General features: G+C 32.5%; 1 protein-coding gene across 1 annotated transcript; it reads right to left on the reverse strand.

Annotated features, from left to right (window-relative positions):
• Positions 1-1,834: 1,834 nt before the first annotated feature.
• On the reverse strand, positions 1,835-2,928 carry LOC130973274 (protein CYSTEINE-RICH TRANSMEMBRANE MODULE 13-like). The gene is made up of 4 exons (XM_057897733.1): positions 2,838-2,928; positions 2,609-2,697; positions 2,348-2,510; positions 1,835-2,123 (listed from the first exon to the last, which is right to left on the reverse strand). Exons 2-4 carry the CDS (start codon positions 2,661-2,663, stop codon positions 2,078-2,080), a joined length of 264 nt encoding a protein of 87 aa, XP_057753716.1. The 5' UTR covers positions 2,664-2,697; positions 2,838-2,928; the 3' UTR covers positions 1,835-2,077.
• Between the last annotated feature and the right edge of the window lie 11,921 nt (positions 2,929-14,849).

The following is a 14,849-nucleotide window of genomic DNA, read 5'->3' on the forward strand; positions in this document are numbered from 1 at the left end:
ATACGTAATTTAATTTCAAATTATGTATTTGTTTTAAAGAAAAAATTTATACGGTTTTCCAAAAAAAAATAATTAGGATAACTATGTAAAGTTGTAAACACTCCTGGTCTCTAACTATTATATAGATATATAAAAAAGTTCACATAATATTCTTATTTCAAAATTAATTTTAATATTTTAAAAATTAATTTTATTTTATATAATATTATTTTATTAATGAATTAAAAGTCTAATTACATTATGGGTATTATAGAGTTAATAGGTGTAATTTTGATTTTTGTACAATATTATTTTATAGACTCACATATATTAGTTTTGGTTTTGATTAATCAGTTAAAAATTAATTTTTTAAAATTTGATTTGTTAACAAAAATTCAAATAAATATAGTTATGATTTTTAAAACTATTTCAGAAAACGGATAAATTGTAAAATGATAAATGGTAAATTGTAAATTTAATTTTAATATATTATAAAACGGTTACCTTTAAAAACATTATTTTTTTAAATTTAATTTTTCTATAAATCACGTTCTTAAATTATGACTAAATAAATATTTTGTGAAAAGATATTTTATAATAAAAAATGTTAGGTATTCAAATCTTTTAAATAACTAAGTTTATGTTAAAAATAAAAACTATATATTCACGCGTCCCTTATTTTTTTTCCTTTAACGATCTTCTTCTTTTTAATGTCGTTTAATTTTTTTTCTTTTTTTTTTCTTCTCATTTTTTTATCATCATCATTATTCTCGCGTTATTTTTGTTTTTTTTAAATTTTTGGTGCAAAACACATAAATTTTAATGTCGCAAAAATTTAGTGTATTATACTTAAAAAATGTGTTATACTTTAAAAATTTATACATTATGTATAAAAATTTATATACTATACCAATAAAATGTGTACTATACAAAGTACTAATGTATCAAAACAAGTTACAAACTTGAAACTCAAAAAATTTGGTTAAATTCTATTGAAGTTCTAGTTAGTTTTTTGACTTAATCTTAGATGAACTTATATATATAAGCGTTTTTAGTTATAAAAGATACAATAGTTTATTTTCATAATTCAATTTCATCTAATTTTTTTCTACTTAAATTCTTTTCTACATCTAGTGCACAATTTTATTTTTCTCTTCTATAATTCAAATATATCATTATTCATTCATATAATACATAAATTTTAGTATACAACACAAATTTTAATTCATAATACATAAGTTTTAGTTTGCTTCATAAAAATTTTTAGAAGATTACATAATTAAAATATTGACTTATTTAATTAACATAATATATTTGAAACAAAATTTATGTATTATATTTTAAAAATTTGTGTTATATACAAAAATTTATATATTATATCAATAAATGCATTATATACAAAATTTTACATATTATACTTCAAAAAATTGTGTACTATACTTTAAAATTTGTACACTAGTAAAATACGTGTCGACACATTTTTTAAGAGTATCTTTTATTAATAATAAACCAAATTAATTAGATTTAATTGAATTTAATTATCAAACAAATTTTTACAGATAACATAACTGTTTTGTAATTTATCTTAGATGCCATACATGTAATAAGAATTTATTTGAATCCTCTAAATTTAAAATTTTTATTTTAGAAGTTAAAATTTGATCTTTAATTTTTTAAATAATTTTTTTTATATTTTTTTAATCCTAAACTCAAAATTTAAAGAATCCAAATCATATAATAGATAGTTTCACTCATCGAAGCGCGGAAGCTTGATTGCTTTTACCTAAAATCTAAGATCGAGATAAATTATTACCGCACGTCACGGAATTAGGCACGCGAATACATGGAACATGAATTCAATGGAATCAATGGGAAAACTAAGCCGATACTGAATTGACCAAACTACTAAAGAATCCATACACTTTGGTGATTTGATCAGAGTCATAGTATAGTGGTAGTAGATCACACATTCTGAATGAAAAAGATATTCTACGAATAATAATGACACCCTAAACAGATTAATGCTAATTCACAAATAAAGCTGATGAAAGATGTGAGTCAGCCCTCAATCATCCAAATCTTATTTATTCTTCAGACCTCAAAAACACGCGTCCAATAGGCAACAGCAGCATAGTGCCGCTAAACTGCAAAATATAACACAAATTAAATCTTTTTTTGACCAAAAAGGATCTCAACAAATCAAAACTTGAAACAGTTACTGATATGATCAAGAGTTCAAAATTGGCAAATAGTTAATTTTCTTTTTTAAAACCTTTGACCAAAAGAAAAACAAAACAAAAATTGAAGGAATGGGCGATCCGGAAGCTCTTAAGAAAAAGAAAGAATAAGAGAAAGAGTGGGTTCTTACCATCCTTCAAGAAAACCAGCTTCTTGTCTAGGTGGAGGTTGTTGAGCATACTGTGGAGCATACGCTTGTTGTGGAGGATACCCTGGTTGGGGGTACCCTGGTGGTGGGTACCCTTGTGCTGGAGGGTACCCTGGAGGTGGATAAGCATCCTTTGGTGGATACCCTGTCAACCAATTATAATTAATTCAATTAAATTCAAGATCCCCAAATAAAAGACCTAAATATGAGGAATCAAGCAAAAATAAGAGATAGAGGGATTACCCTGTGGAGGAGGAACACCCACTGGTGGTTGTTGCTGATGATCGTAGTAGCTCATGTTGAATCTGATGTGTCGTCTTTTTCGCAAGCACCTGAATGAATTTCAAACACGAATTGTTCGTGGGAGAGGATCAGGGATTTATATATATAGAGAGAATCAAGTTTGATTGGCGGCGGGAGAGAGTTTTTGATTGAAAGAAAGAGGATAACACACACGGAAGTTTCGTATTACCTTCTCGTGACTGAACCGACTAAGGAAGCCAAATAAGGAATACGCGTTCAACTTCAACGGACTGCAACGGCTCCAATAAATATAAAATCGCTTCTCAAAAGATTCCAAAGACCTTTATGTGAGAGATAAAATTATAAAAGAAAATAAAAAAGTAAATTAATTGCTTTTGTGTCCGCAAAAATTATTTGAAATTTAAGATTGTTATATAATTCAATTATTGTTATAATTTAAATATTTTTTTAGAATTGAAATGTTAAATTTACAGTGGAGTTAATTTTAAAAATTTAAATACTAAAGACGTAATTAAATAATAATTTAAAATTTAAAATTATTTAAAATTATTTAAAATTTTAAATAACTTTTATATAACAAACAAAATATTTCATTTAATCTGTATTTATTAATTAAAGAATTTAAATTTAAAAAATTAAAAACTTATAACAAAAAGATATTGATAAATTTTTAAATTAATAATTAAATAATTAATTAAAATTTAAATTTTAAATTTTAAATTATAAATTAAAAATTAAATTTTGTTAAATATATAATTATTCTTATTATAATATTAAAAAAAATAAGTATTGTTTTGGTCACTCACGTTGAGGGTCGGAATCGAACCCGCCTCTAATGTATCTTTTGATTTAAAATCATTCTTAACGTGTTTTTTCGTATTAAAATCGTCCTTTTAATTTTTCTGGACAAAAATGCCCTCCACTACCACCAGCACCTTTTCTTCAACCTTTCTCTTCTCCTTTCACTACCACGAAAATCATGATTTTCAATCATCTTCAAAAGTAAACCCAGTTACACAAACACTTAATTCCACATGAAATCCTTAATTCCACAAACACCTAACAGTTACAATTGCAGTACACTGAAAGCAAACCCAGTTAACACACCAAAAACACATTCAAATCAAAACCCACACAAAAACAAAGGTCTCATAGTGCAGAAGGTAACCAATTCCCTTGCAAGAACCACAGTGTATTTCACAAATTCAATAAATCCAAAAATCAATTCAACAAATTCAGAAATAAAAAATTCAACAAATCAACCGAAATTCAATAAATTCAACAACCAAATCAAAAAACAACAAATCAAAATAAAAAACAGAGACAATCACAAATGCAGAAGCAGAGGCAGTCATAGAATCAGAAGCAGACGCAGAAGAAGAAGATGCTGATGCAGAAGCCGAAGCTGCAGAAGACGAAGCTGCAGAAGTAAATGCAGCAGAAGAACCAGATGCAGTAAAAGAAGAAGCAGAAAAAGCAGATGCAAAACCACCGGCGCTTGGCCATTCATCCCCAGCGGCGGCGACGGAGCGTCCGAGGACCGGCGACGCACTCCACCCTAGGATCCCTCTCTCTCCTCGGCCACCCATCACCCGCGGACTGGCGACGGAGCATGCGCAGACCAGCTCAGCCTCGGATCCCTCTCTCTCTCCTTCGCGCGCCGCCCTCCTCGCGTCGTTCTCCTCTTCCCGGCGACGCACTCCACGACGGCAGAAGCATGCATGAACAGTCCTCCCATCCACCTCTCTTTCCTCTCTTCTCTTCACCCCGTCGCAACCCCTCTCCTTTCTTCTTTTTTCCGGCGACGGCAACGGCAACTCCGAGCTTCGCCAGCGCCGTCCCTTCTCCCCCCTTCCCCTTCCCCTTCCCCCTCTCCCTCCCTTCTCCCCTTCGCATTTCCTTTCGGCCCCCCACCCCCCAAAAACGCGTTTCCCCCCCCCCTCCCGAAAAACGTGTTCTTTTCATTTTTTAATTTTATAATTTTTTTATTAAAGTAGGAGTATTTTAGGAATAAAATTAATTTTTTTTACAAAGGACGATTTTAATACAAAAAAAAACACGTTAAGGATGATTTTAAATCAAAAGATACATTAGGAACGGGTTCGATTCCGACCTTCAACGTGAGGGACCAAAACAATACTTATCCCTTAAAAAAATATTGGATTATGCCTAATATAATTTAATATATAAAAATCTAGGTGAAAACTCAGGTGCACTCGACTTCATGTGAAGTTGATAGCTGAGAGCCGTTAGATAAAAATTTAGTCAAATCAGTCAAATTATCTAACATTTTTCAATTATCAACTTCACGTAAAGTTAACTGCATCTGAATTTAACTTAAAAATCTAATATACTATGTCTTTTTCTTTTTTTTTTTCTAGTGTTGTTTTGTTCTTTCTTTCTTCTTCAACATGTTCTTTAAACTAAGATTCATATTATTCAATTAATCTCTTTTACTCTATTTTTATTTTTTTATTTTCTCATTTTATTTTTATTTTATTTTTCTTTCATGCTCTTATACTCTACTTTCTTACTTCACCCATTTTACATGTGATGAAATAGAAATGATATTTTTCTATTTTAAGATAATAAAGATCTTTTATTTTACGAATGACCCATCAAAAATGAGTCTAACATGTCTTGCTCCATTTCACCGATGCTATATCTAAAATAATGACAAAATTTATTTGGCAAACACTTCATATAAATTTAGCAATATTTTTGCATTGTGCCATTGTATATATTTAAGGAATTAAAATATTTTTTATATTTATATAAATAAAAAATTTAATAATTAGCATATGAGATTAATTTTTAAAATTTTTTAATATTATCATTTTAAAATGTTTATCAATTTTATAAAATTTGTACTAAGTACGATGATTTTACTATTTAAATTTTGTTATAATTTTATAGTTTATGTATTTAATTTACTTTTCTAACATATTAAAATTTCAATTTTATTTATTTTTGTTACAATGGTATAATCAAATTTATGCATTTAAATAATTTATTAACGGATAAATTTTAAATAAAAAATATTATATTCGTAAATATGTTTGATTTATAATATTATCTTTTAGAATAAAATTAAAATGATAAAATATCCCTTACATTTTATTATTATTATTATTGAAGATTTATTAATTAATTAATAGAAGAGACTTACTATACATATAAGTCTTTTCGGCATACAAGTTTATATAAGTCAACCGAAATTCAACAAAAACAACTCTGAATTTAAAAAACGTGTAAACACGTGCTTCTTCAACTTTAAACAGTGCAAAATGAGAAAGGTTCTTCTTCAATGTTTGTATTCCACGTTCTTCCTTCTACTCCTTCTCCTTCGCCTTCTTCTTCTTCTTCTCCTTCTTTGCATTCCTCCTCATTTTTTTCGCATTTCTTCTTCTTCTTCACATTTTCATCCTCAATGTGGTTCTTTTTATTGTTGCTATTGTTGCTGTATTTTTTTCATCCACTTCTTTCTATTGATTTTGTAACATTATTTATTTTTTTTTTCTTTGTTTAATTTTTTTCCCAAAAAGAATTATAAGAAAACAAAATAAGAAGACGAGGAAGAAGCAATAGAAAATGAGAAGGAGGAAGAGGAAGAGTTTTGAGTTAACACCCAAATATCTTCGTGTTATACCCAAATTTACTGCAAATACAAAAAAATATTTTCTCTAATGCTGCATTTTTCTTCTTCTTCTTCTTTTCTTATTTCTTTCTTTCTTTTAGTTAAATGAATGTAAGTTCATCCTCTTCTAAGTAATTTTACAGCATTATGTATTTCTTCTTCTTCTTTGTTTAATTTTTTTGTTTTTATTCTTGTTAAAAGAGTAAAACAAGAAGAAACTTGAGAAAGTAAAACAAAAAGGAAAAGATGAATAAGAAAAAAAAAAGAAGATGGTGATGATGATAAAAAAAAGCAGTAGAAGATGAAGAGGAGGAAGAAGAAGAGTTTTGAATTATGCAGAATTTATCAAAATAAAAATACACCCAAAACTCTTAAAATACACCCAAAACTCTTTGTGTTACACCTAAATTTGCTGCAAATACAAAAAATATTTTCTCTAATGATGTATTTTTTCTTTTTCTTTTTTTCTTATTTCTTTCTTTCTTTTAGTTAAATGAATGTAAGTTCATCCTCTTTCAATTAATTTTGCAGCATTATGTATTTTTTCTTCTTTTTTGTTTGATTTTTTTATTTTTATTCTTATTAAGAGAGTAAAACAAGAAGAAACTTGAGAAGGTAAAACAAAAAGAAAAAGATGAATAAGAAAAAAGAAGATGGTGATGATGATGATAATGATAAAAAGAAAGAAATAGTAGAAGATGCAAGAGGAAGAAGAAGAGTTTTGAATTATGTAAAACTTATCAGAATAAAAATACACCCAAAATTCTTAAAATACATTCAAATATCTTCGTGTTACACCCAAATATCTCCGTGTTACACCTAAATTTGCTGCAAATATAAAAAAAATATTTTCTCTAACGCTACATTTTTTTCTTCTGAATTGAACTACACATCAGCCACTAGATTGGATTCAAAATAATAAAAAAAGAAAAAGAAATTCCAATGAAAAAAGAAAGAAGAAGAGGAGGAGGAAAAAGAGGTGGTGTTGATGACGTGCGACGATAACAAAAAAGAAAGAAAACGTGCTATAAGAAAAAAAAAGAAAAACGTACAGTAACAATATAAAACATGTAAATATAAATAACTTATATGAGAAAAATATTTGTATGTAAAAAATAATTCTTAATAAAAATATGGTGAGTGATGGCTGTAATGATTTTTTTAAAAAAAAAACTAATTTTACATGAGAAAGAGTTGGAAAAAAATCTTAACATTTATAAAAACATAATTTATCTAAGGTGACAGTTATTGAAGAATAAACTATTATGTGATATCATTAAAAACAAAATTATAAAATAAACATTAAAATTAATTATTAAATTAATTATTATATTATATATTATTTAATTTATTTAATATATATTTAATATGTATTTTATATTTTAATATATATTTTATATAAATAATTAATTTAATAGCTACTTTCTTTTGTCAACATTACACGTATCATGGTTGCATCAAAGGTTTTAATGCTAGCAATTCTAATAAAGAAAAAAGTAATTATCCAAATTAATTTTTAAAGTTTTAAAAAGCGAATGCTTTAGTCTTAAAAGAATTTTAATACACAATTACATCATCTAACATTTATCTCCGTTAATCGGTATTATTAGGGCTATTAATAGTAGGGCAGGATAGGGTTTGAACTCTACTTTAATCTTATTTGCGGATTGAAATTTTTTTTAAAATTCTATTATATCCTACTCGCGAGTTGAGAATTTCTCAACGCTAATCCTATTCACACTCTAAAATTCTAAATCCTACCCTATCCAATCATATTCACAGAAAAATAAAAAAATCTTAAGCAAATATAAAATTCAACCATTCCGAATTTCGTACATATTAATAAAATATAAAATAAAAAACTAAGTCAAATTAAAATTAAAAATAATAAAATCTTAAAAAAATCTAATATAAAATTATAAATAATATGATCATCAACTAGTTTAGTGGTTATTTCAGATTTTTATAAGAAAAAAATTGTGGGTTCAACATTCACTTTCTTCACTATAGACATAACTTTTACATATATATTATATAATATATTAGGAGTGTGGGCAGGATAGGGTAGGGTATACCCTGAACACGTACCCTACCCTACCTGCAAGCGAACTCGCACCGCACCTTATGTAACACCCTACCACATTAAGTTTTACGCTTAAGTAATAAAACAGAGGTGGTGTGGTATTACGACCTCTAAATAAAATAAGTACATATAATAGCAGAAGAATTATAATATGCTAGGAGCCTTGAAGAATAGAGGAAACAAAAAATCGTGAATTAAAAGCGCAACGCTCAAGGAACGAGTTAACCTGCGTGCTAAGAAAACCATAACTATTAAACACAAGATAACAGAAGTTGGAATAGAGTGCCAAAGATACAAAATATCAAGCTCCTAACTCAGCCTGCGAAGTCAAGACTGGCCGGAGAATATTTACACATATATACATACATATCCAAAACCCAAAAGTACATATACACAATCCTGCCTCTCCATAAACCTCTAAGAGGATCAAAAAGAATAAGTCATGCGGAGAAAAAGCTAAGTACATATATATACATCATAGCATAACAAAATATCCCAATAACCACTCCGCCTCAAGAGTCCAGACGCCTAACGAGATGCCTCTCGACCTGCATATGAAAAACAACAACATAGTATGGAATGAGAACCAGAGGTTCTCAGTATGGTAAAGGTGCCACACACATAATATATAAGGTCCTGGGAATGCCAGAGGCAATCCTAGAACACCGACACTCAGATTATAGAGCTTAAAGTATTAAACAGAAGCCATAAAAGGTGGTTTACTAAGGATATTTAAACCTAACTTAACTTAACCTTAAATCTAAATCCCATTCTGCCATTCCTCCTTACCTCCAACTCCATCATGCATTTTCGCAGACAAGTAAACAAACAAAGGCAAGCACAAGAAGGTTACAAGTACTGCAGATAACAAATATACATTTAACATGGCAAGTACATTTAGGCACACCCAGTTAATACACAAGCAAGTAATTCAAGTAATATGCATATGATGCATGCCTGTCCTATGGCTGATGAGGCTCATCTGTCGGTTATCCAGCCAACCCGACAAGTCTGAATTGTACTTAGACTGTCCCCCGACGTGCATCTCCAAGAGTCTATGCATAGTTTTTTTCTCAAATAATCAATAATACTCAATGGGGGTAACATTCCCGGGAATTTATATAGTGCCCGGTCACACACTTACGTCGTAGGGTCAACAGAGTATCGAGTTTTCAACCTGGTACACTTGGTGGCAAGCCACAACACTTAATCCAGGGAATCTCGTATCTCAGATTATTCAAATTCATAAGCCATATAAATAATTCAATTATAATTCATCAACTTCAACATCATTCTCAATCGCATTTCATTCATCATCATACATCAATCATATTCAATCCTTATCCTTTATTATCACACCTCCCATTCCGTCCGTCAATAGTTCCAATTCAAAACATAACTCATTCTTTTCTAAATGAATCAAACTTAAAACATGCTCATTTTCTTAATAACCTTAAATCAAACCATATAACCTTTGAATCTAAATCTTTTTAAATAATCATATAAACAAAATCTCTAATTTTTATAAAATTTCGGCAGCATCTCCTCTAAAACTCGGACTTTGCCACCCTTTTCGGGTCCAAACCTGCTTTCTTTTCAATTCAACATACCCTTCCTCATTATCATAACGATCTCCCCAAAAAATCTACCTCAGATCAACAATTAAACTCATACAATATTCAAATCCAACAACCAAAATTCAACTAAGAGTCATAGTTCACAAATCCTAGGCTTTTAACACACAATACCTCAAATCAATAATTCACTGAATCATTAATTAATCAACAAGCACCAAACCAACCATGTTCATCAACAATAACATTCAACTATAATTCTCTCCAAATTAACATAACAACATTCACCATCCAAAATTAATAACTAATTATCCAATAAACTTCAACTAATTATATTCATCGACAAATTACTAAACATTAAACATACACCTGCATTCCAACTTATCCTATGGTCATCTAGCCTAAGTTTTCACAGAACATTATATATTAAATGCAAGAAACCTAAACCATACCTTAGCCGATTCCTAAGTGTTATTCCAAGAAAATTTTCCTAAAAGAACACAGCCCTCAAAACCTCAACTAATTCGCTTCCTCCAAGTTCCAGTATTCACAATTTCAAGCTCCAATTATTTATTCACAACCTAATACACATTCATAACACATATATATTCAATTTAATACTCAAAGCTCAAATTCAATGAAATTAAAATAAAATTATCGTATCCTCACCTTACTCAAGCTTCACATAAGCAAGAGTGAACGTTTCTCTCAAGCTAATTGGATCCTAAAACATCAAAAATCAAAGAAATTTAACAAACTCAAAAATTGGGGGAAATGAAGGCTGAGTATAAAATAACGAGTTACCTATGAAATTGTTCCGGTAGAAACGTAGAGCTCGATGCGGTGAACGCGTGGCCGCAAACGGTGCGGTGATCGGAGCTCGAACGGAGGAGTTACAGGATTTTGAAAGTAACGTGAGGGTTACGGGATTTTTCTCGTTCTTCCCTCCCCTGGAAGCTGAAAGCTCCGTTTCTGTTGGAATGAAGGGGATGAAGGGCTTGGGTTCACTTAAAAGGGCTGGTCTGGTTGAACCGACAGCCCGGTTCGGGTCCGGTTCGACCCGTTCGGTCCAATTTTGGACCGTTTTCTTCGAAATTGGTGTCAAAATTCTCGTTTCGATGAGCTCTATCCTAATTTAATATAATATTCACATTTATAATCCTCCTTATTAAAAACTAATTTATTGACTAATTATTTTCTAATTTAATGGGGTTTACATTCTACCCACCTAATAAAGAATTTTGCCCTCAAAATTCAAATCTAGTTACCTGAAAAGAGATGTGGGTAGTCCTTTCGCATATCTGATTCGAGTTCCCAGGTATGTTCCTCGATACCATCTCGACTCTAAGCTACTTTTACCAATGATGCTTCCCTTCCTCGTAATCGTTTAACACTGGTGTCATCAATCCTCACCAGAATTACTGGGAGTGTTAGATCTTCTCTCATTTGGATTGGTTCTGGTTCTTGAACATGACTTGCATCAGGGGTATACTTCCTAAGCTGAGACACATGAAACACATCATGCAAATTCGAAAGATATGGCGGTAAGGCAATTCTATAAGCCACTGGCCCAATCCTCTTCAGAATCTCAAAGGGTCCAATATAACAGGGATTCAGCTTCTTAGTCTTAATAGCTCTTCCCACGCCAGTGGTTGGTGTAACTTTCAGAAAGACATGTTCTCCTTCTTCGAATTCCAAAGGCTTTCGCCTCTGATTAGCATAGCTCTTCTGGCGGCTTTGGGCTATAAGCATTCGACTACGAATCTTCTTTATCTGCTCAGTCGTTTCAGCTATCATTTCAGGCCCTAATAAACTCCTTTCTCCAGTTTCATACCAACATAGTGGAGACTGACATTTTCTGCCATACAGAGCCTCATATGGAGCCATTCCGATGCTCGCATGATAGCTATTATTATAAGCAAATTCAATTAATGGCATATACCGATCCCAACTCGCAGGCTGGTCCAAAACACAAGCCCTTAGCATATCCTCCAAGGTCTGAATAGTTCTTTCTGACTGACCATCTGTCTGAGGGTGATACGCAGTACTCAAGCTTAGCTGAGTTCCAAATGCACGCTGAAAAGCTCCCCAGAACCTTGATGTAAAGCGAGGATCCCTGTCAGATATAATGGTAGAAGGCATGCCATGCAACCTGACAATCTCTTTAATATACATTCGAGCTAATTCTTCCATTGAACAACTTATTCGGATAGGAAGAAAGTGAGCTGATTTTGTCAGTCGATCCACAACCACCCAAATAGCGTCACAACCAGATCGGGTTCTAGGCAAACCTATCACAAAATCCATTGCGATACTCTCCCATTTCCATTGTGGAATCTCCAAAGGCTGAAGGGTCCCTGATGGTCTCTGATGCTCAATCTTAACCTTCTGACACGTTAAACATTTAGATACATGTAATGCCACATCATTCTTCATCCCTGGCCACCAGAACATCGCTTTCAGATCCTGATATATTTTAGTACTCCCTGGATGAATTGAGAACCCACTCTTATGAGCTTCCTTCAAGATACTTTGTCGCAGGTCTCCAACATTAGGCACAATAATCCGGTTCTTGAACCTCCATAAACCATCCTGACCTTCTGACACTCTCCACTGTTTTCCCTGTTCAACTGCTGGTAATACCTTACGTAATGCTTCACTATCTCGATGAGCCTTCAGAAGTTCTAATTTAAAATCACTTGAAATCTGCAACTGACTCAAACACAGGATTCCATATTCTTCTCTAATGCCCAAATTCAAACCTTGAAATGCCCATAGTAATTCTTCCTCCCATAGCATCATCCAAGCTGCATATAAAGACTTCCGACTCAAAGCATCCGCCACAACGTTCGCTTTTTCTGGATGATAATTCAATTCAAAATCATAATCTTTCAAAAGCTCCATCCACCTCCTCTGACACATATTCAACTCTTTCAGCTCAAAAAGATACTTCAAACTTTTATGATCTGAGAAAACATGAAACCTAACGCCATAGAGATAGTGCCTCCAAATCTTTAAAGCAAACACAACAGCAGCAAGTTCTAAATCATGTGTCGGATAGTTCATTTCATGCGGCCTTAATTGCCGTGAGGCGTATGCTACAACATTCTGGTGCTGCATCAGAACGCACCCCAAACCTTTCAGAGATGCATCACAATACACTTCAAACGGTTCACTTGGTTCAGGTAATACCAATACAGGTGCAGTAGTCAACCTGTGCTTCAATGCTTGGAAACCCTCTTCACACTCCGGAGTCCAGATAAAAGGCGTATCCTTCCTAGTCAATTTAGTTAAAGGTAAGGCGAGCAGTGAAAATCCTTTAATGAATCTACGATAATATCCCGCCAAACCTAGGAAACTTCTGATCTCTGTCACTGAAGTTGGTCGCTCCCAATTCATCACTGCTTCCACCTTAGCAGGATCCACAGCTATTCCCTGCTTACTCACCACATGGCCGAGAAATTTCACTTCACTCTTCCAGAACTCGCATTTAGATAACTTAGCATATAACTTCCTATCTCTCAGAATTTGCAGCACAGTTTGCAAGTGATCAGCATGCTCCTCTTTAGTCTTAGAATAAACAAGAATGTCATCAATGAAGACAATAACAAACTTGTCCAGATACGGTCAAAAAATTCTGTTCATATAATCCATAAATACTGCCGGGGCATTAGTTAACCCGAAAGACATCACTGTATACTCATAATGACCATAACGGGTTCTGAAAGCAGTTTTCGGAATATCCTCATCTCTAACCCTTATCTGATGATATCCGGATCGCAGATCAATCTTAGAAAACACACCGGCACCCTGTAACTGATCCATTAGATCATCGATTCTAGGCAACGGATATTTATTCTTCACAGTGATTTTATTCAATTGCCAATAATCAACACACAGCCGCATACTCCCATCCTTCTTCTTTACCAGTAACATTGGCACTCCCCACGGAGAAACACTTGGTCGGATAAAATGCTTACCCAACAGATCCTCCAGCTGAGCTTTCAGTTCAGCCATTTCTAAAGGTGACATCCTGTAAGGAGTAATTGAAATCGGACCGGCTCCAGGTACCAACTCGATTGCAAATTCAACCTCTCGGTTAGGTAAAAATTCATTAATATCATCCGGAAACACATTAGGAAATTCACATACAACCGGAATCTGCTCTAAACTCTGATCATCACATGATACTCCCGCAGTTAATAACATAATACCCTGACATTCAGTTCCAGAATAGTTTACTATCATAGAATTCAAATAGTAACTATTCACCACAACCGTTGCTTCTGACCCTTCTGGCATAAACTGTACTGACTTTTCAGAACAATCAAGTAAAACATGATTCTTGGATAACCAATCCAATCCCAAAATGAGATCAAGACCAGTCATAGGCAAACAAATCAAATCATGCACAAATTCACGCTGTTGTACTCGAAAGGGAACTTGTGGACATCCTATCCTAGTCACCATAGCTTCATGAGTAGCATTATATACTTTCAAATCATAACCTAAAACCACCATTCTCAATCCTAACTCATTGGCCTTTTCAAATGCAATAAATGAATGACTTGCTCCTGAATCAAATAAAGCATTTAAGATTTTACCAGTCATTTCACAATTACCTCTAATCAGTGTCTCAGATCCCTCAGCACCTATAGTAGAAGTGGTGTATACTCTCCCTGGCTGCTGCACCCTACCAGTCTCATACTTCTTCTTCTCCGGGCAATTGGTGGCCATATGTCCGGGTTGTCCACAAGAATAGCATACTCCAAGTCCGAATCTGCATGGAACTCCAGGGTGATACCTTCCGCACTTCTGACAATTCAGATCTTGCTGTGGCTGCTTCCCAAACCTTTTTCCTTGACTAGCACTAGTATTCGGCCTTCTGTAATTACCTTGACCCTGAGTCTGCTGCGGAACAAAACT

This window comes from Arachis stenosperma, chromosome 1 (assembly GCF_014773155.1).
Source record: "Arachis stenosperma cultivar V10309 chromosome 1, arast.V10309.gnm1.PFL2, whole genome shotgun sequence".
Lineage (NCBI taxonomy): Eukaryota > Viridiplantae > Streptophyta > Magnoliopsida > Fabales > Fabaceae > Arachis > Arachis stenosperma.

What these genes read in the sequence shown, in the direction of transcription:
- LOC130973274 (XM_057897733.1), bottom strand. Translation starts at nt 2,663, where the DNA reads ATGAGCTACTACGATCATCAGCAACAACCACCAGTGGGTGTTCCTCCT. An exon ending in GGGTGTTCCTCCTCCACAGG is followed by an intron (nt 2,511 to 2,608) that starts GTAATCCCTCTA and finishes ATTGGTTGACAG; the next exon opens with GGTATCCACCAAAGGATGCT. An exon ending in GCTGGTTTTCTTGAAGGATG is followed by an intron (nt 2,124 to 2,347) that starts GTAAGAACCCAC and finishes TATATTTTGCAG; the next exon opens with TTTAGCGGCACTATGCTGCT.